Source organism: Lupinus angustifolius, chromosome LG08 (genome assembly GCF_001865875.1).
Source record: "Lupinus angustifolius cultivar Tanjil chromosome LG08, LupAngTanjil_v1.0, whole genome shotgun sequence".
In the NCBI taxonomy this organism is placed as follows: Eukaryota; Viridiplantae; Streptophyta; class Magnoliopsida; order Fabales; family Fabaceae; genus Lupinus; species Lupinus angustifolius.
This window is the reverse complement of record NC_032016.1, coordinates 23,707,385-23,727,718: the sequence shown is the minus strand read 5'-3', so window position 1 is coordinate 23,727,718 and position 20,334 is coordinate 23,707,385. Positions and strand designations below refer to the sequence as shown.

At 33.0% G+C, this 20,334-nt stretch overlaps 3 protein-coding genes and 2 non-coding genes across 7 annotated transcripts in view; 2 read left to right on the top strand and 3 right to left on the bottom strand.

Moving 5' to 3' along the window:
* Positions 1-7,532, top strand: part of LOC109355336 (E3 SUMO-protein ligase SIZ1-like) — a 13,170-nt gene extending 5,638 nt beyond the window's left edge. The window contains exons 7-16 of one of the 3 annotated variants that reach the window (XM_019598440.1): positions 1,486-1,554; positions 2,195-2,282; positions 2,665-2,740; positions 2,938-3,011; positions 3,112-3,219; positions 3,911-4,072; positions 4,160-4,264; positions 4,351-4,431; positions 4,525-5,731; positions 6,840-7,532. In XM_019598440.1, coding sequence (XP_019453985.1) covers positions 1,486-1,554; positions 2,195-2,282; positions 2,665-2,740; positions 2,938-3,011; positions 3,112-3,219; positions 3,911-4,072; positions 4,160-4,264; positions 4,351-4,431; positions 4,525-5,731; positions 6,840-6,979 — 2,110 coding nt within the window. In that variant the 3' untranslated portion in view covers positions 6,980-7,532. Of the gene's footprint in view, positions 1-1,485; positions 1,555-2,194; positions 2,283-2,664; positions 2,741-2,937; positions 3,012-3,111; positions 3,220-3,910; positions 4,073-4,159; positions 4,265-4,350; positions 4,432-4,524; positions 5,756-6,839 lie in introns of all 3 variants that reach the window. The other 2 variants (XM_019598438.1, XM_019598441.1) reach the window with 2 other exon arrangements.
* On the bottom strand, positions 8,029-8,101 carry TRNAK-CUU. The gene has a single exon. It is a non-coding gene; the product is annotated as a tRNA-Lys (tRNA).
* LOC109353465 (dihydroorotase, mitochondrial-like) lies at positions 9,618-12,370 on the bottom strand. Its single transcript, XM_019595754.1, has 7 exons — positions 12,232-12,370; positions 11,915-12,099; positions 11,704-11,840; positions 11,261-11,426; positions 11,053-11,169; positions 10,465-10,625; positions 9,618-10,046 (listed from the first exon to the last, which is right to left on the bottom strand). The coding sequence occupies exons 1-7, from the start codon at positions 12,312-12,314 to the stop codon at positions 9,852-9,854; spliced, it is 1,044 nt and encodes a 347-aa protein (XP_019451299.1). The 5' UTR covers positions 12,315-12,370; the 3' UTR covers positions 9,618-9,851.
* TRNAP-AGG lies at positions 13,690-13,761 on the top strand. Its single transcript has one exon. It is a non-coding gene; the product is annotated as a tRNA-Pro (tRNA).
* On the bottom strand, positions 13,695-15,563 carry LOC109354039. Its single transcript, XM_019596392.1, has 4 exons — positions 15,536-15,563; positions 15,336-15,405; positions 14,777-15,248; positions 13,695-14,048 (listed from the first exon to the last, which is right to left on the bottom strand). The coding sequence occupies exons 1-4, from the start codon at positions 15,561-15,563 to the stop codon at positions 13,923-13,925; spliced, it is 696 nt and encodes a 231-aa protein (XP_019451937.1). The 3' UTR covers positions 13,695-13,922.

Below are 20,334 nucleotides of genomic sequence, written 5' to 3'. Positions count from 1 at the left end.
AAAAAAAAAAAACAGTTGTAGAGTTTTGTACGAAGTAATAGATAATACCATATTTTAACTCTCTAAACCAAACAGTAATAAGTTACAGACGAATGAGATGCTCGAATTAACTTAGCAAGGCATCCATGATATATGGTAAAAGTAAACTGAAAAACATTGGCAATGATGATAAACAACACTCGAAATAGGGCGAATGATAAGTATAGCATCTTATGGCTATCAAATTATTTGAAGAGTTAATAACTGTTTCAGAAGAATGGTTGGTAGGAACTCTTCTTAATCAGAAATCCAAGGGAGAAAACATGCCATGTATTTGCAGAGAGAGATACTAATTATGAAGCAATTGAACATAGGCAAGTTTCCTGTGAGAATGGCAAGAATGTATTTTATGATATCCAACCAAGATTTGGGCTCAATTGTACTACAGTAACTGCACCAAGACTGCAGCAGAGAACAAAACAAATAACTAAAATGAATATGAAATTAGTAGGACCCATATTTGTTTTTTATTTCAGCCATGGCATCTAGCCCTGACACTTGGAGATCCAAATGCCCAGAACGAGTCACTCTAAGTCAAACCTTACAGACAGAAAAATGACATGATATTAAACAAAATTATTTGACACTTACATGAAGTACCCATAAAAGATTACACTAGCAGAGTGCTAGAAACATTCACAGAAAGGATTGGAATCCAGAGTGGTAGCTGAAATTTTATAAATATTCAACAAAATCTGATAGGGATAAGGCTAAGGGTAGGGGTAGACCCGAAATTACTCAAGTGTATAAGAGGGGTAAGAGGAAGGTTTGGTTGTTAAATAACTAACCTTGGCTCTGTTTCCCTGGGTAGTTAGTTGTTATACCCTAGTAGCTACCTATAAATAGAAGGAGGGGCTTTAGAATAGGTAGTTAAGAAATTGGGAAGAATAACTGATTGAGGAATCAGTTAGACAAGGATCGTGGGATCCTTCTCCTTTGTAATTCACTACCTTACTCTTGTATTCTTCTATCTCTAATAAAATTCATAGAACCCTATCACGAATTCTATACTCGTGAGTTAGGGGCATTTCTTTCCATCCCTGTTTCTTTCTTTCTTACGTACTGGATACCAGTGTTTATCAGTGACTAAAGTCAAAATCACCTTCCAATATAGAGATGAACTGTTGTAATTTTATTGTTTATATGATGGTTCCACATTGTGGCCCATATATAGTTGTAGTCTTGTAGAGTTGGTGAATTTGTTTCTATTTATTCAAATCCTAATATTCTAATGACATATTTATTCAGTTCAAAGCTTTGGCTGTTGGTTTGCTTCAAATAGTTGTTGTTCTGTTGTATCATGTATGTGTCATATTGAACGGCTTTTCCCTGATTTTATCCATTACACATTCTCATGATTGACTGAGATTTTCTATTCTTTCCGATATTTATCATTTTTCATTTTCATGCAACGCATTTGAATTTCTACTGTTTTCTCTGTTACAGGTTTTGGGTTTCAGTGGTGCACCCTTTGTTTCCTGTGAAGTTGAACCCAACTAGTATTTCAACTGATGGGTGAGTACATGGTTTGGATTTATTGAAATTAGACGTAGTCTGTGTAATGCTGACTTGCTGTAATCGGTTTCATTTTTTCTTCAGCAAAATAAATGTCTTGTTTAATTATTCAATGTGCCTTGGAATCTTGATATACTTTTGTTGCCTAATTTTTGCACAAGAGACTGGGACGTTCTTCATTCTTGCTTGAACTCTAAGAATTATTTAGTACAAAGTCCTTTGCTTTAGGATAAGCTTTTGATGGTTTTCTTCAGATGTTTTTTTTTTAATCTTTTGAGGTAGCTTTCTTTAATGATTTAAAACAGTTATTTATGCTATTTACAGGGATCATAGTGTAAGTGTTGCGTCATTTGCTATTAATATTTTGTTGATGTAATTTTTTTGGGTGAGTTGAATTTGCATTTCTGAGCTGGGATTCCCTCAGGGGATGAACCTACTGAGAAATGAAAAAAATATCCTTTTCTTTCTCTTTTCTTTTTCTATCAGATGGAGCTCACCTGTAAACATCATTTTTATTCTCTAGAGTCAAGACAATCTAATTACCTCATGCAAGAAATATTTTGTCCATGGTTAAAATCTATTTTTCATTGTGGCTTTCTGTCTTCAATGACTTGACAACATCCCCGTTTGAATTGTTTAGAACCAACCAAGTGCAGAGCTTGGAGAGAACTTTTCAACTTACACGGGCAGACAAGGACTTGTTATCAAAACAGGAATTTGATGTTCAGGTTGGTCTGGTCTTTAAGGCTCCCTTTGGTTGGAGAGAAGGAAGTAAGAAGAGAGAAATATATGAGAAATAGAGTTGACCTTTGTGTTGTTTGGTTGTAGAGAAAAAGAAGAGAAAAAGTGTTTTCTCTCTCTCACTATTCCTCTCCCATTTTGTCATCACATGAGAGGAGAAAGAAATTTGGTGGGTCCCACTGCATTTTACTCTCTTCTCAAAGTCTCTCCTAAACCAAATGAGAGAAAGATGCTTTTTCTCTTCAACTTCTCCTCTCCTTCTCTTTCTCCTCTGTTTCTATGATACCAAATGTAGCACAAGTTCTAATAGATTAATAAACAACCTTCCATGAGTATGTTTATATATTAAAAAATTCACATCATATATAGGCTTGGTGTATGCTTCTGAACGACAAGGTTTCATTCAGGATGCAATGGCCACAGTATACGGACCTGCAGGTCAATGGTATGTTAATATAAGTCATAATCTCCTCACTGACTTGTGGTTTTATGTTGCCTGTCCAGTTTAAATATTTATTTTATGATAAGCAATTAGAAGCATATCATTTAAAGTATATCATCAAATATTTGTTGTGTTATGTGTGGCCTTTCTTGTTGTAGTATTTGAAATTTATTCTATTTAATTTGACTATAACCATATAGGTGTTCCTGTTCGTGCAATTAACAGACCTGGTTCACAATTGCTTGGGGCTAATGGTCGTGATGATGGTCCAATTGTGAGTTTGTTACCATTTATGTATATGGCTTATAAATACTCCTTTACTATGTTAACTTATTTATGTTGCTTTTATTAAAACTTATTGTATTTCTTGCCAGATCACGCCATATACAAAAGATGGAATCAATAAGATTTACTTAACAGGATGTGATGCTCGTGTTTTTTGTTTAGGGGTCCGTATTGTTAAAAGACGCAGTGTGCAACAGGTAGATTGCATCCTAAGCTTGATTAATCTCTAAGCTAACTATTTTGAATGACTGTTGGTTCCTTTAATCCAGCCTTGGAGTATTGGAATAATGAAGTATGGTGCCAAGTATCTCCCCTGTTTGATGTTATTCCAGAGTTCTTGAGATTGGCTCTGTTTGATCGATTTCTTGAAATTTTATGAAGCTTGGTATTCTTTTATGATTTTCTCTTTGTCAATATTAAATTATTAATATTACCTAAATTGAGAGATTATACCCTAAAAAGTAAGCTTGGAACCTATTGTAACCCTAGATAGTAAGCCTGGGAACTGAGAACCACAGCCTAGGGACCAAGGGAGATGTTTTCTATACTAAATTGGAAAGAACGGCTGCAAAGTGTGGGCCTATATAGTGTTGCTTTTAAAGTAATTTAAGATGTTATAACTAGATCTGGTTTATGGTTTTCAATCGAGTTTTCTGGTTCTAATCTGTTCTGATTGGTTTGACTCTCATTCCAGCTTTGTTCGCTAACTCAGACTGGAGCCTGTTTGTCACCTGTTGAACTGACCATTCCAGTCTAGGTTTAGAACATTGATTGCATGTGTGCTGCTTCTTCAAAGTTACTTGTTACTCTGGTGTGAATATTTTTACATGCAACTGCTTCCCTTCCAACAAATTTTGTTGTTAAATAATGTAAGTCTCTGTTTTCTAGGTCCTAAACATAATTCCGAAGGAGCCTGACGGGGAGCTTTTTGAAGATGCCCTTGCACGTGTCTGTCGATGTGTTGGAGGCGGAAATGCAGATGACATTGCTGATAGTGACAGCGATTTGGAAGTGGTTTCAGATACTTTTACCATTAACCTCCGTTGTCCAGTAATTTTCATGCATTGGATTATTTTTAGTAATTCAAGAAGTGCTAGCCTTCCAATAATTTTTTCTACATTTTGATGAAATTTATAGATGAGTGGTTCAAGAATGAAGATTGCAGGAAGATTCAAGCCTTGTGTTCACATGGGTTGTTTTGATCTCGATGTTTTTGTGGAAATGAATCAAAGGTCAAGGAAGGTAAGATTCTTACAATTACTCCATGATTTGTCTATAACCTTCCTGTTGATTTTTTTGTCCAAAGAATAATTTACTTGTTTCTGCAGTGGCAATGTCCCATATGTCTAAAAAACTATGCTTTGGAGAATATCATCATTGACCCTTATTTTAATCGTATCACTTCTAAGGTAGTTCTTTTTTTGTAAGTAAACTATTTTTCTCTTTGTAAATTTTGTATTCATTGAACCTGAAGTTATTGTTTTAATTGGTTTCTGGTACAGATGATACGCTGTGGTGAAGAGGTTACAGAGGTTGAGGTGAAGCCTGATGGTTCTTGGCGTGTGAAGGCAAAGAGTGAAAATGAACAGCTAGAATTAGGAAATCTTGCACAATGGCACTCTCCTGACGGATCCCTCTGTATTTCCAATGATGGAGAAGTCAAAAGATTGGAAACATTGAAGCAAGTCAAACAGGAAGCTTCAGATACTCCTACTGCTTTAAAAATTGGCATAAGGAAAAATAGCAATGGAGTTTGGGAGGTCAGCAAACCGGAGGATACAAACACATCTTCTGGTAATAGATTGAAAGAGGTCTTTGGAAATCATGAACAGGTGATTATTCCAATGAGTAGCAGTGGCACTGGAAGTGGTCGGGATGGTGATGATCCTAGCGTAAATCAGGGTGGTAGTGGACATCTTGATTATTCTACTACCAATGTGGTTGAGTTGGATTCTCTATATCTCAATAATGGTGCTTCAGCTTATGGGTATACTGCACATAATACTTTTGCTCAAACAGATGGTACTGAAGTTATTGTTCTGAGTGATTCGGATGAAGACAATGACATATTGATAGCTCCTGCAGTTGCGAATAATAGGAACAACCAAACTGATGCTGTAGGAGATGGTTACTCAGTTCCACCACCTGGAATTGTTGATTCTTACATTGAAGATCACAGTCTTGGTGGAAATTCATGCTTGGGTCTTTTTCCTAATGAAGATGATTTTGGGATGCATTCCTCCCTGTGGTCATTGCCATCCGGAACTCAGGCTGGTCCAGGATTCCAATTATTTGGTTCTGATGCAGATGTATCAGATGCTTTGATCCATTTGCAGCATGGTTCTATTAATTGCTCCTCATCACTGAATGGTTATTCATTGGCTCCTGATGCTGCTCTGGGATGTAGTAATATACCAGATTCCTCTGCTGCTCCTGATTTAAATGGTGGTTTGGTTGACAATCCATTGGCTTTTGCTGGAGATGATCCCTCGCTTCAGATTTTTCTCCCCACAAGACCAACTGAATCATCAGTTCAGCATGAATCAAGAGATCAGGCAAATATGTCTAATGATGTCTGCACTGAGGATTGGATATCTCTTAGTCTTGGAGGCGCAGCCGGTGGTAGTAATGGCAATGCTTCCACTCAAAATGGGTTTAATTCTGGACTCCAAGTGCCAACTAGAGAAGCTGCCACGAATAATTTGGCTGATACTGGTTTGTTGCTTTCTAATTTTAAATATTAGTGTTATTTTTTTAGGGTGAAAGTTGCTTTTTGTTGGAAACTCCTATTACATGGAAGTGGAGCATATTTTTAATGAAGAAAGAGATTAGTAAAAGCATTTAATTAAGAAAGGGAATTTACTAAATTAGCCATAAAGAAATATGCATATTTATCATTTAAAAATAATCTATGTATATGGCATCCAAGATTAGAAGTTTTACAAATTAAAGCATCATGGCCTTGTAATGCAATTTTTTTATTTTGTAAAGAAATATGTTATTTCTATTTTACTTTTTATTTTAATTAGGAGATTTAATATCTCATTCTTCATTAAATTCAAATTCCACTGCTCTGTTTTCATCAAAAAAATATGCTTCCCTAATCCCTATTCTTTCTTCATGAAATTGTGTGATTTGAACCTCTACATCAAAATGAAACCAATGTTGAGAGGTAAGCTAGTATTCTCCACATCTTGAAGTGGACAAAGTCACCATTAGCTCTTTTTTATGCAATAGAAGACAGATTATAGGAATTAACAATTTTCTAAAGTATCATATAATATATAATATTTTGGTTTCTTTTCCAATAAGCCCTTCACTGTCACTGGGTCTCTCTATGCCGTTCTCTCAATTGTGAATGAACATGTTTTATAAGCCTATTGATATGGAAAGAGTTCTTAGATCTTTCAAGTGTGTTTTTTAGTATATTTTAGAGAGGCTGCCAAGTATTCATTTTCTTTGCATCGAGCGCTGCTACCCATGTCAAATGGTTAGAGATTTCAAATGCTTTTGTTGTGGATTTGTCAAAATACTCTGCTTAGTTGTGTTAATCTGTTGCATCTTATCATTGTTTTAAAAAATAAAGAAATTGGGTTTTCTGGAACTCTATTGCCAAAATGATACAAATGCCCTTGGTTTGTTTGCTTTTTTTTGAAATTGTAAATGTTTTTCACTCGAAAATGTGTAGTAGATAGAGTTACCCTCAGCATCTCTTCCCGATCAGGCAATTGCATTATGACTTGAGTCAGTGACCATTAGTGCAGTTTCACATGTTTTTCTTCAACTTCTTGACTGACTAGTCCTCCTTATGTAGCAGCTCATTTGCTTCTTGGAGTGAATGATGATAGATCTGTCAAAACAAGTAGGCCAAGATCAGATAACCCTTTCTCATTTCCTCGGCAAAAACGTTCCGTGAGGCCCCGCCTGTATCTATCTATTGATTCCGAATCGGAGTAAAGGTGCCAGGCAACACTGTTGGAACAGAGCTTCAAATTTGCCTTTCCTAAATCCGAATCGCACCTCCCCTACTGGCAAAGATGGCCGAAAAGATTCTCATTTCTTTATGAATATTTTAGTTGACCTGACCTGATGACACATTTAACAGGTCAGGCTCAAGTTATTATCCCCTTTAATTTTCAACCAGGATCTGTTGGGGTTATAGTGTTTGCTCATATTGTACAGGCCATTCAAATATGGTAGTTTGAACATTTTTATTTGATGAGGTAGTTCCCCTTGGGATCATTATATCTGGCATTTGTCTCTCATGAGAGCAAAGAACGTGTAAATGTTTAGCCATCAGATTCAATAGCCATAAAGCATCTAATGTGTAATATTATCAGGACATTGTGTTTGTTTTCATCATCCTGAGTCCTGACTTATTATTTGCCCAGGTAGACGCTCAATTTTATATTCTGGTGTTCAATATCTATGCACTAAATGAGCCCTAAATATAAGGGTTGTAGTTAACTATCGTTTTTATAATATTTGTAGTTTGACATGCTGTGTTAAACCCTAATGCTATTAAGATTGACCAGATGCTATGAAACCTGTAACGTAAATATGTTACATGGACATATTAACTTATGACATGGTTATCAAGTATTCAAAGTTTACATAATAGCTTAAACACCATTAGCCAAACTTAGAAGGACATTGGTGTCTTTCCAAAATGTCACATTGCAGTATATTAAATAATATAAATATATGGCCATCTTTATAAAAAGTAATCATTTTTAATCTTACACGTACATTAAAAACATGAGATTACTGTTAATGTACGTTTTGCTTACTATGTGCATCAATGTGGTCGAGAACATGAATTGAAGAATAGCATTATAATTTGGATGAGGTTTGTTGCGGGCAAAAAAATACTCTAAATTAGTATTTTCAATCATTAAGCTGTGCTAACATTATGATTATAATAAAAACACTTGTTTGATCTGACCCAAAAAAATTAAATTATTTAAATGAATACTTATATATTCATAGCTCAAAAAATGTAAAATCGCCCACCGTGGGGCTCGAACCCACGACCACAAGGTTAAGAGCCTTGCGCTCTACCAACTGAGCTAGACGGGCTAGATGCAAGGTTTTAGTACATTAGCAATATAATCACTTTGATTGAATTTAGTGTGTAAATACTATAATGAAATCGAGAGACGGTCTCTCTAAAGATCTTCTATTATGGTACTATATTATAATTACTTCGAGTAAGAATATTCATTTCATGAAGCTATCTATACAATGAATTGATATTAGGTACATAGGATAAATGAATAAAATAATTAACAATCCACCCGATAAATTAGTTGGCTCTAGCATAATTCTTATTGAGTTTAAAAGCTTTGCACCGATTGTGTAAAGTTTTTATACTATGAGTATATGATTTATCATTAATTTGTATTACTTTTAATTGAGAGTTAAGAATAATTAACATATTTCAGAATATTAATGGAAGCAGAATGGTTGGGTTGGCCAGTAGCACAACCCAATCTTCAGCTTCTGTTTCAGTAACCAGAACAATGCTTAAAGCTGAAGCACCTATATGCATGCCCCTAAGAATAGTCATTTTGTTGGGAGATCTTCATTTATGGGTTATAACATTTTTCAATGGGCTAAGTGAAAGAAACATATAAGTGGTTTTGACACCACATCTTGGTCCAAAACCTTAAGGCGTTAGGTCTATAGGTTCATCCACTTATATGCTCTTTAACTCATCCATTCTTACCCAATGTGAGATACTTTTTCATTCACACTTGGAATACCTAACACATTGGACTTCAAGGAACAATGAGATAAGGATGCCACCCAACTTTGCTATTCATTTGGCTGGTTCTGAGACCCTTGGAGATTCCTTAGCAGATATGTGGGAAAGTAATATTCATTCATCAAAGAAGAATTATAATCATAGAATTGATCATTTAATGCAAAGAATGAAACCTTCCATTATCCATATCATACTATCTTGTACTTTTCCTATCAAAATCTGTTTAAAGCTATCCATTCCTCTCAGAAACAAATTCTGTTAACAATTCTTTGTTGGATTACACAAAACATTATTGCCAATGATGGTTGAACACAATCACTGGCATTTTGACGACGAATTAAAATGTATGATTCAAGAGACTTGTAGTCTATTAGGAGTTAAGTGCAGTGATGCTTGAGTAACAAAAAAAGGCGCAGTAATTCTTGGGAATAACAATTAAAACCCTGTAGGATTATTTATAAATATCGTAGGACTCAGTTATCAATCCACGTTTTTTTAATATTTTGAACATTATATATTTTCCTCTTTCCATTGTTGATCCAAGTGTGTACAAAAGCTCAAAGTACTATGTTGATTAGAGAATAAAATGTAATATTTATGTATTATGTCAAGATTTATATACAATTAATACATTATCTACTTGTCATTTAACAATAAAGTCTTCAATGAAATTAATCAAAGCTATTTATACTTACGGAGTTTGGCAAATACTTAATGAGTTTCATAATATTGGTTTAAATTGTTTACATCACCGGACCAATAGCACATATATGTCCAGTGCTAAGTATTAATCACTGACTCACTGTCCTCAACTATATCATGAACTCATAAACCATTCCAAAATGAACAATCATTATTGATAACTTATTCTGATAACCTGATATAGGGTATTTGGATCTCATACTGAAATTCAGCTTGAACCCATATGCAGGAATCAGAAATAAGGTTAATCTGTTAAATTAATGCCAAACTTAATTGATAAAATTAGAACAAAGACAGCTTCCATCTCAATGGCCAGTAATTTATGCTGAAAGATACTAAACTATCAAGTCAACATGCCAGTCAATTAAGCAATGCCTCCCATTCAAGTGTTTCACCTGCAAACATTGGAATAATATCTCCGAATGAAAACGACAAACACTCCGGTACCTTCCATGGAGATTTCCTCAGTTTAATCTTTAACTTGTTTCTGGGAAGGCCATAAAAGTCAGGACCATTAAAGCTTGTAAAGGCCTCCAGCTTGTCAAGTGCCCCGGCCTAAAAATGCATCAATTTCATACACACTTTCAGATAGAAGCGTGCAAAACATGATGCTTTTCTTTTAGTGACATACACATGCTCACATAAGCACTTTAGCAAAAACCATAAAGCACACATATGAAATGCTTGTGAATAATTAGACAATAGCACCATGAAGGGCAAGAATGTTACTTATTTTGCTATCCATTTGGAAGTAATATTTTTGTTTCTATAATAAATAGTAATTAATCTTTGAGAAGCTCAAACATATTTCAAACTAGCCGATATAAATCTGCTGGGACTAAGGCTTGGTTGTTGTGGTTGATATAAATCTCCTTTTTCTTCTGAGACCTACCCAAATGCTCATTTTAAAAATGAAGACATGAATACTAAAATTGGCATGCATATACTATAAACATTATAATAGAACAGTTACCTCTTCAAAGACTTTGGCATATAGTGATAGAGCAACTAGGGAGTTGTATATGCCAGCGCAGCCACAGGGGCATTCCTTTTTGCGCCTATCATGTGGAGCACTATCAGTTCCCAGGAAAAATCGTTTACTTCCACTGGTGACAGCCGAAACAATAGCCTGCCCTACAAACAAACAAACGAAATGAGCTCATGATAAGATAACCAAGACATGTAAGTTTGGTAATACAACTGTAAGAAAGATTATCCTTGTCCCTAGTGAAATCTTCTAAACTATAGTCACAAGTTAGTACAGTCAATAGTGATATACTCTGAAACCCATCAATATAACCCTGTATTCTGCAGAAAAAATAGAATCTGAAAATGCATACTGACATTTCTCTTTTCCGTGATGCAAGTCAGGAATCTGATTAATTTACTGAAGAAAATGTAACGCCACCAGAAAATTATTTGATTGGCGCCTTTTCAAATCAATACTTCAAAAGTTGTTTTTTGAAATAAATCATTATCTGTCTCTTAATGAATAAAGGTCTGATATAAACCTAGACTGTGTTGAAACTTTCTATATGGGAAAAAGGAAAACATTACATACTATGGATCTCTCTTTTGAGCACCGGAAGACAGTAATTGTGAGGCTGTAAGCCACCTTGGAACAAAGCATTACGATTGAGAAGAAGATGTTGTGGTGTAACAGTTGCTGCTACGTAACCTTACAAATATAGCAAATCGTGAGAACAACTTTACCACTAAATTGTACAATACAGTGCTGTAAAAGCTCTTCCAAGAAATTAAATGCAAACCTTCTTTGCAAGACTCTACAAAATTAACAGCATCTGCGGTAGTAATATGTTCCATTACAATCTTCAGCTGTGGAAGCCTTTGAACTAACGGCTCTAAAATTGTTTCAATATAGACCTTTTCCCGGTCAAAAATATCAACTTCTGGATTTGTAACCTCTCCATGGACCTGTCAAGTATACTATACTGATTTACTGATAAGAAAGTACAAATGTAAACTTCTGATCACTTTAAATAAATAAATAATTTTGTAAACTTTTATTGTGGATATGGTCTAAAATTGGAATCCAAAATAATAAATCACATAATATAATTAATTCAAGAACAATCTAACTTGTCAGAACAGATTTTTAATCAGGAGTCTTTCATGATTACAAGCATAGCAACATAAAGTATGAAATACATTCATACACATCAATGTAAAAACATCTTAAATTCTAAATTACCAATAAAGGCAAATCTTGCTGAACCATTTCCTCTAGAACCGAAAAACACTTTCCAAAAAGATCTGTAACACCCTCTTGAGAGTTTGTTGTAGCACCAGCTGGATACAACTTCACACCATAAACAATTCCACTTTTTTCTGTGAATACAAGTAGCATCATGATCAAGTAATGTAGTATAATATTGAACATATTTCATAGGAATTAGTCTCACTTGCAAGTATAATCTCATCACGAGTTGTGATATCAGTTAGGTAAAGTGTCATGAGTGGAGTGAAGTTGGTGTTATCTTTAGGTAATGCTTTCAAAATGGAGTTCCGGTAAGAAATAGCGGTGGCGGTGGTAGTGATAGGTGGTTTCAAATTAGGCATCACTATAGCTCTTCCAAAATGCCTTGCACTGAAATACAGTTATTAATCATAATTATTCTACTTCATAACATGATAGGATTTAAGATGTATACACCGACAGTGTAAGAATTTTTTTATGTTGTCGGCAATCATCCACCATTGATTTGAGAAAGAGAAGTACCTATGAGGGAGAATAGCATGAAGAAGAGGACCATCACGGAGGTGAAGATGCCAATCATCAGGTTGTGTAATGGTTAATTCCATATTTGACCTCAGATGGTGGCTGCGGCGGCTTGAGGAAGAAACCGCCTGTGGTTGCCAGACGTGGCAGCGGCGCGTGGATGAGATAGAAACTGGGGCTCACAATTGGGGAATTAAATGATATTTTTAATCGATAGAATCATGTTTTTTCAACGAATTTTTTATTTTTATAATAACCACAAACTAATGATTGATCATTTATACGCAAGGTTAAAAAACTTAAAATCCATATTTTGTAACTCAACTTTCATGTTAGAACTTGGTGTATCACTTCACCTAAACTGGAAAGTTAAAAGGTTATGAAAATTAATAATCATAGAAATCAATTCATATAAACACACAATATTGATATCAATATAGATTTATGGAAATGAAACGTCACATTTAAAAATATATTATAATACTTATTTATAGTGTAAAAATATTGAACAACTATTAATTGAAGAATAAATACAAATTTTTGTTACTCAATTTTTTTAGGTGTATCATTTTGGTTCCTGAAAATTTAAAATAATTTTTAAAAATATTAAAAGAATACCATTTTTATATGTTTTATGACACTCAATAGAAATTGTTTTATGAAGGACTAAAGTCAATAGCCACTATCAATTCAATATATAATCAAAATTTATTTCATACAAAATTATATGATATTAACATTAGCATTTTATTTCATACAAAATTTAATACATAAAAATGTGTACATTTTACTGATTATATAAACATCATTAATCACAATTTATGTTAAAGAATATTAATATGCAAAATAAAAAGTAATATCTAGTTAGAACCTGGGAATTTCTGGTTTTTGTTTGGTTAGTTTCTATAATTAATGTCAAATTTCAAGTTAGAGATATATAGAAGGTAGTGTGAATAGGAATGGGGATTAGCTGTCCCACTTTTTGGTGTTCCATTGTGTCCTAATCTAATAGAAATTTGACACATACTTGAAAAGAAAATTAAAAGTATATAAAATAACATTTTTATGTAATTTGGTGAGATATGATTGGCTTGTGACATGGGGACATGAAGCTTTTGAGACAGAGGATCTTGGTTCGTGTGAATAGATACGGTAAAACGGACCACCTAGTCTGTTTTTTCCGTTCCTGTAAATGCCTGCAAAATTTTTAACAGATACATGTTACCCACATTAACTTAAAAGACAAAATTCAATGCTCTCTCCAATTTAAAGGGGACTAATTGGCGTGCAAGTGGCCCATGGGCAATATTGAATAATTATAAAAAAGAGAGAAATTCATATAATAAATAAATTTAAATTAAATAAAGGAGATGAAGATAAAAAATAAAGAAAATAAAATGATATTTTATGCGAAGTTGAACAAATTATATTACGTTACGATTCTCGGAATAACATAATGGGCATTTGGTCTAGTGGTATGATTCTCGCTTAGGGTGCGAGAGGTCCCGAGTTCAATTCTCGGAATGCCCCAAATTTTCGTCTTTTTCCGATGCCTTTGATTTGACTGAACCAGAATAATAATTAAAATCAAAATTAACTAACTATACTGTGTAGCTAAGAAGAACCAATAATTTTGCTGATACATTTCTAAGTTCTAACCCACATCACTCTCATTTTTGCTGCATATTATGCTAGAGGACGCTCTCAACATTCAATAGCCCATACTTAGCACCAACTTCTCTCCATTCCTGCAGCTCTGATAGATACTCATGCCTTAGCAAATACCTTTTAAGCTCCATACGTAGTTCCCTAATTGGCTACTCAATACACCAAATATTAAACAACATCAGTTACAAAATATAACCCAACATAGATACCACAAATTTGTAAGATTATATCACATGACACAATTATGATACAAGCTGGAATGGATTCCCATAGATATCCCAATATTTGATTCTATTATAACAAATAGTGTCTTATTATATGTCTCAAACCAATCAAAATGTGACTTTATATTATTTTTGTTATTAAAATATTTATTTTATTCACGTAGCAAAATATGATAGGCTTGGGACAAAGAAATGAAACAGAGACGGACAATCCTCGTCTAGTTGACTACGGTTTCCACTCACACGGTCACACTAATAATTAAAGTTTTATGTGGCACTCATTCGAGTAAGGCTCCTCTCCATTAATGAAGAGGCAAGTGACACATATTAACACACAAAATACAACATGTAATAACAATTTTACCCTTTTGTGTATCATAAAATTACTTTTTTGCCATTAAAAATGTGAACAAAACAATCACTTGTCTCTCCATTAATGGAGAGGATATTGTTCCACTCATTCAACATCAACATCAGATGACAAAGTTTGATAATTTCAATAAACTCAGTAGGTATTTACAATTTTTCCTACAACAAAAAAATCGTGGGAATTCCTTTATTTTCCAAAAGAAAAAGTGATATTATGAAACCTTGATATAAAATAGCGTAACTGTTGCAAAAATGTTGAGTAACATGGAGATGAAAAAACAAACCTCAGCCTGAGATTCGAAGGCAAGCTTAAAGAAAGCACATGCAACACGATGCTTCCCAACAGATTCTGCCATTTTGATTTGTCCAACCCAATAATACGACGTCTCAAACTTATCAAAACGGCACTTGCTACAATGTGCTGCACTGTAGAATGGAGTCACTACCACTTCAGACTTCATTGCTCTAATAACAGGAGTTTTGGGCTCACCAGAACAAGACTCCTTCTGTAATTTGAAATTCTTTGATACTGTTTTTTCTACCACTCCTTGTGGGAATGTGTCACTTTTCTTATTTATTCTGTGGTTAACATTTTCTGGGGATTTTTTGGTGCTAGTATCAAAAGGAGGTTTAGTTGATGTAATAGATTTGGGTTTTCTATGTGGAACAATAACTTTTGTTTTGGTAAGGGTCATGTCTGACATATATTTTGCTGGGATGTTTGTGTTCCTAGTCGTGCCGAAAACCCTGTTTTGTCTGAAACAAAATATGAGAATGAAAAAAATAAACAAGATATTTAAAATATGATAATGGGTGAATGTAGAAATAAAATATAAAAGTTACCTTTGGGGTTCACCCGTGACTGCAATGTTTACCCTTGAGTTGATTTTTGGTTTTGAATTGTTTCCTTTAACTGTTACCACAAGGGAAGAATTAATTTGAATTTGAATTAAAACAGAAGAAAAAAATTAAAGGATTATAATCTTATGCAAAAGGCAATAATAAGTAATAAGATGTTGAAAAAGTTTGATGAATATACATACCTGGAAGTGGGGTGGGAAGAGGATCCATGGAAGAGAAATCACAACGAGTGTAAGATTGCAGGTTCCTATAGGAGGAAACAAGTAGAGTATTAAGATTCAGCAGTTGTAACCGTTCAAATGCATGAGCGGGAACAGGTTCCTACAAATTACTTTTTCATGCTCAAAACTTTACAACATAATAAAGCAAATAAGAAATATATATCAGAAAATTAGTTAAGGTAAATGAAAATGACTGCGATTAAAAAATAAGAAATTACATATATTACGGTGAAAATGAAAATATGACATTAAGAAAATCTAATCAAACTTTAAGACGGCGATTTTACGATCCTACGATTTCACTGACGATGGTGACATCGCATTCAGAGTGGGCATGTAACTCTCTATCTCTTGAAAACTCGTAAGATCTACCGATCCTACGAGTTAAATCACGATCTTAACTACTATGGTATCAACACTATGTTTTGTGTTTTCCTTAGTAAAATTTTCACCCGTCATACAATAAAATATTAAATGTTAGTAATTAGTGGAAATTGAAATGAAGTTACTTATAATATATATACTTTTATTAATGAACTTTTTTTTCTTTACATAGTTTGGAAAAATTGAATTTGAGGGCAGCAGCAGGAAAAGTCAAGATATTAGGAACTCTAATAGGAATAGGAGGGGCAATGTTTTTGACCTTTTACAAAGGAATAAAAATTAATATTTGGCCCTTCCAAATCAACCTTTTGCATTCAAATGGCCATATGATACCATTACATGTTGACTCTAGTAATAAGTTGGTGGGTGTTCTATGTGCCATAGCAAGTTGCTTCTCTTATGCTTTGTGGCTTATCATTCAGGTTAGCTTTATTAATTGATATTTTTTGTGTCATATTCATATTATCATATGTGAAGTTATTTTTTAATCTTATAATTGACATGTGAAAATGACACAGGCTAAGATGAGCAAAGAATATTCAAGTCATTACTCAAGTACAGCTTTGGTGTCCACAGCAGGGGCAATACAAGCCACCATTTATGGTTTTTGTGTTGAGAGGGATTGGAGCCAATGGAAGTTGGGTTGGAATATCAAGCTACTAACTATAGTTTATTCGGTATATATACTATTTTTTTTCTTTATATATCTATACCATATGTTTGTTCCTTTAATATTCTATCTTTTCCTTATCATGGCATTACATCATAATGCTAAAATACCTAATGTCTTATTATATGTTAGTTAATATTTTTCTATGATGAGTATGATATAGAATATATTTTAATACCCATGGAATTCTTGCTCGTGTTAATAGCATAACCCCAATTTATTTTGTTCAACTAAAGTTTAAGTTATATTAATCATGGTCATAACTGCATTTACTTTTATATATATATATATATGATTAAGAAAATTTTCATTTTCATTAAAATTAAAACTATAAATGACTGCGACAAATTTGTTGTATTTTCATTTTCACTTGAAATATATATTGAAAACGAGTATGAATGAATGAAATTAAAAGAAAGAAATGGAAAAGTAGAAGGGAAATGAAGTTACATATATTACGGAAGAGTCGCTTCATCATGTATTGGGTATTGATTTGATATGAAGAATCGAGAAATGGATTTACCAAATCAAAAAGCTGATACCTTCAAAAAAATCAACCTCCCACTCTCAACTCTGATTTTTCTAAGCACCGTCACTGCACGGCGTCGCGTGTTTATTTCAGTCTGAATTATTTAATGCCTAAAATACTATTTTCATTATTAACTTCTCTCAATTTAGTCATTTTTTGTTGTTTTTAATCTAATCAAATCAAGGGTGAATTTAGTTTACTATCTTTTTACTATTTATGAATTTTATCATTGTAAGTTAATTTAATCTTACACCGTTAATACATAACATTTTTTCTCTAAATTGAAACCTACAAATAATATATATGACTAAATTAGCACTTTATTTGTTAGCAAATTAAATTGAAACTTCAAAATAAAATTAATCTTTTAGTTATTTTTAATTTTGTTGTGAACACCAGAACAAATAATTTTATCATAATTATATTTTTTATATATGAATGAAAAATTGAGGTGGATTGGGGTTTATCAAGACTAAGGATGGCAATAAATATATGAACTTATGAGTAATATTTGTAACAAATTGAGTTTTGTTATATATTTTTGGACTCACGAGTAATTAGATGAAGATTTTAAAGTCTATTATTGGATAGAATTTGGTAATAGACTATCCGGACTCATAATTCCTTTTTAAATATATACATATTTCGAGATAATTTATGCTAATCATATTTTTTATGTAATATTATGATTAATATTAGCAATTAGGGTTGTTTTGTTTGTTCTGCTCATGCCCGTCTAAATTAGGGTGGGTATGAGTATGCTCGTTATTAGATAGGACATGAAATATCATGCTCTGTCCATCCTAAACATGAGCATAATAGATCTGCTCACCGCCCTAAATAAAATTAAAAGTACATACACAAATATATATATATATATATATAAACAATACATAATTTGCATACACATATATAAATATATTTATCATAACTAGCGCGTTGACAGTTACTATCGTGTCTATCAACATATTTTATTATAATTTATAATATATAGTTTGTATGTCATAAATGTCAAATATAATATTTTGTGTTAAATATTTGTAATCTACAGTTGAATTTATTCGATTGGCGTAAATTGAACATTCATGTTCTACATTAAAACTAATAGTCATAATGTAAGAATAAAAAATAATCAACAAAATAATATGAATATATATTATATGGAGAGGAACATGAGGTTATATATGATTTTTTTTGTAAAAAATAGAAAATAGCGAGGGCAAAATAGGGAGAATCATAAATTACACCATGGTGGGTGGTTATTTTTTGTTTTCCCTTAGTATAGATTAAATATAACAAAACTAACATATTGTTGTTTGCTTTATTTTATTGTTTCTCATCATTTCAATTCTCAACTCAACCAGCTAGTTGATTATTCATTCCACTGTTAGTTGAGTAGAGTTGGATTTAAACTCTCACCATTGTCTATCTTTCCTTTCATTTTTTTGTTCCTCAAACAAACAAACACTAGTAGAAGTGTGTATGTGTCACTAACAAATAACTAACAGATAAAAAATAAAAATAGATGATGTTCTACTTGGTTGTTGATTTCCACGCTCTCTCTCTGTCTTCTTGTTTCTGCTACTGTTCCCCCAAATGAAGGTATCTATTCTCTTTCTTTATCCTCTCTTTCGCTGCTACCATAATCTTGTTGTCATTCTTTTAATATTATTATTATTATATTCTTGTTGTTATTCTTCTGCTGCTACTGTGCGTCTGTGCCCCCAAATGAACGCATGTTAAGTGTTTGATGAAGCGTTTGTGAGGGATTCATGTGTTCTATTGTATAATTGTTTCCCTTACCTTCACTGTTTGTGGATTCAATTTGTTCCACCATGCTCCCGCGTGTTTTTGTATTGTTTGTTACTATAGTTTCCATTATGAGTGAAAATTAAAAGAAACTAGTATGACAATGTATATTTTATGGGGTACACTTTCAACGGTTTAATTGGAAATTCTTGTATTAAGGTTATTGAAGTGGTGAGTTGGTATAAGAGATGTTGTTGTAATGTAGGTTATTATTGGCCCAGTTTTCATTTTTCTAGACAGTGCAATAAGGTTTTGACCACTTGGAATCTTTAGTAATATCTTGGATTAGTGAACTCTATAAGAAGATTGTAATGTCTGGTTTTAACAATGCTGTTTTTTTAACCGACCAGACAAATAAACTATTGGTGTTATTCATATCAATTTCTAAGGTTACCAAATTACTTAATTGAGTTAATTCTAATACTATATAATTGGAATTCTTCTTCGCAGAAACATCTGGGTTATCTTTAAGAGGATTTCGTGTACAAGAATTGGGGCAAATCACTTGCAAGAATTAATGTTCTTCGTTTCTCCTATGCACAACTCATGTTGAAAACATCCTCAGTTCAGTCTTCGAAACATGATAACAGCCTTTCCAATAGGATCCTCCAAAGATCCGTGTCATTTTATAAATTTCCAGGTACTTATCTGTTAACACAAATTCTCAAGAACCCAATTGGCAAGGTTGATGTATTTGGAGAAACATGTGTCTTAGTTCTGGAAGATCATGGTTGAAACTAAATTTCTTGTTATCAAAACCTTTTTAGTAACAATCTCATTGGTACAAAAATAACTAATTTAAAATAAACAAAATTCATTAACCTAATGGATAATGATTACTCCTAAAAAATCATATCCCAAGATTCTTCGATGAACTCTGAACTAGAAACTTGAATTCTATTAAATGAATAGTTATTCTCAATATTTTAAAAAAAGAAAGTCTATTTTCTAGTTGTCCAATATAGTGTTTACAATTTGTGTACATTTGTAATTCTTCTTCACTCCCCTTCTTCAAGGATCAAGATTCCAGATTCAATAATCAATAATCAATAATCAAGATCCCAGATCCCAGATCCAAGAATCAAGAATCCAGAATCAAGATTCAAGAATCAAAATCCAAGAATCAAGAATCCAGAATCAAGATTCAAGAATCAAGATTCAAAAATCAAGATTCCAGATTCAAGATTCAAGAATCAAGAACCAAGAATCAAGATTCAAGAACCAAGAATCAAGATTCAAGAACCAAGAATCAAGATTCAAGAACCAAGAATCAAGATTCAAGAACCAAGAATCAAGATTCAAGAACCAAGAATCAAGATTCAAGAACCAAGAATCAAGATTCAAGAACCAAGAATCAAGATTCAAGAA

Excerpts from the sequence above, each read along its gene's own strand:
- LOC109354039 (XM_019596392.1), bottom strand. The coding sequence starts at position 15,563 with ATGGATCCTCTTCCCACCCCACTTCCAG. Across the intron at positions 15,406-15,535 it reads TCTTCCCACCCCACTTCCAG|TTAAAGGAAACAATTCAAAA; the intron begins GTATGTATATTC and ends TTGTGGTAACAG. Across the intron at positions 14,049-14,776 it reads CCTTCGAATCTCAGGCTGAG|CCAATTAGGGAACTACGTAT; the intron begins GTTTGTTTTTTC and ends TGTATTGAGTAG.
- LOC109353465 (XM_019595754.1), bottom strand. The coding sequence starts at position 12,314 with ATGGAATTAACCATTACACAACCTGATGATTGGCATCTTCACCTCCGT. Across the intron at positions 11,841-11,914 it reads TGATGAGATTATACTTGCAA|AAAAAAGTGGAATTGTTTAT; the intron begins GTGAGACTAATT and ends TTGTATTCACAG. Across the intron at positions 10,047-10,464 it reads ATGCCAAAGTCTTTGAAGAG|GCCGGGGCACTTGACAAGCT; the intron begins GTAACTGTTCTA and ends ATGCATTTTTAG.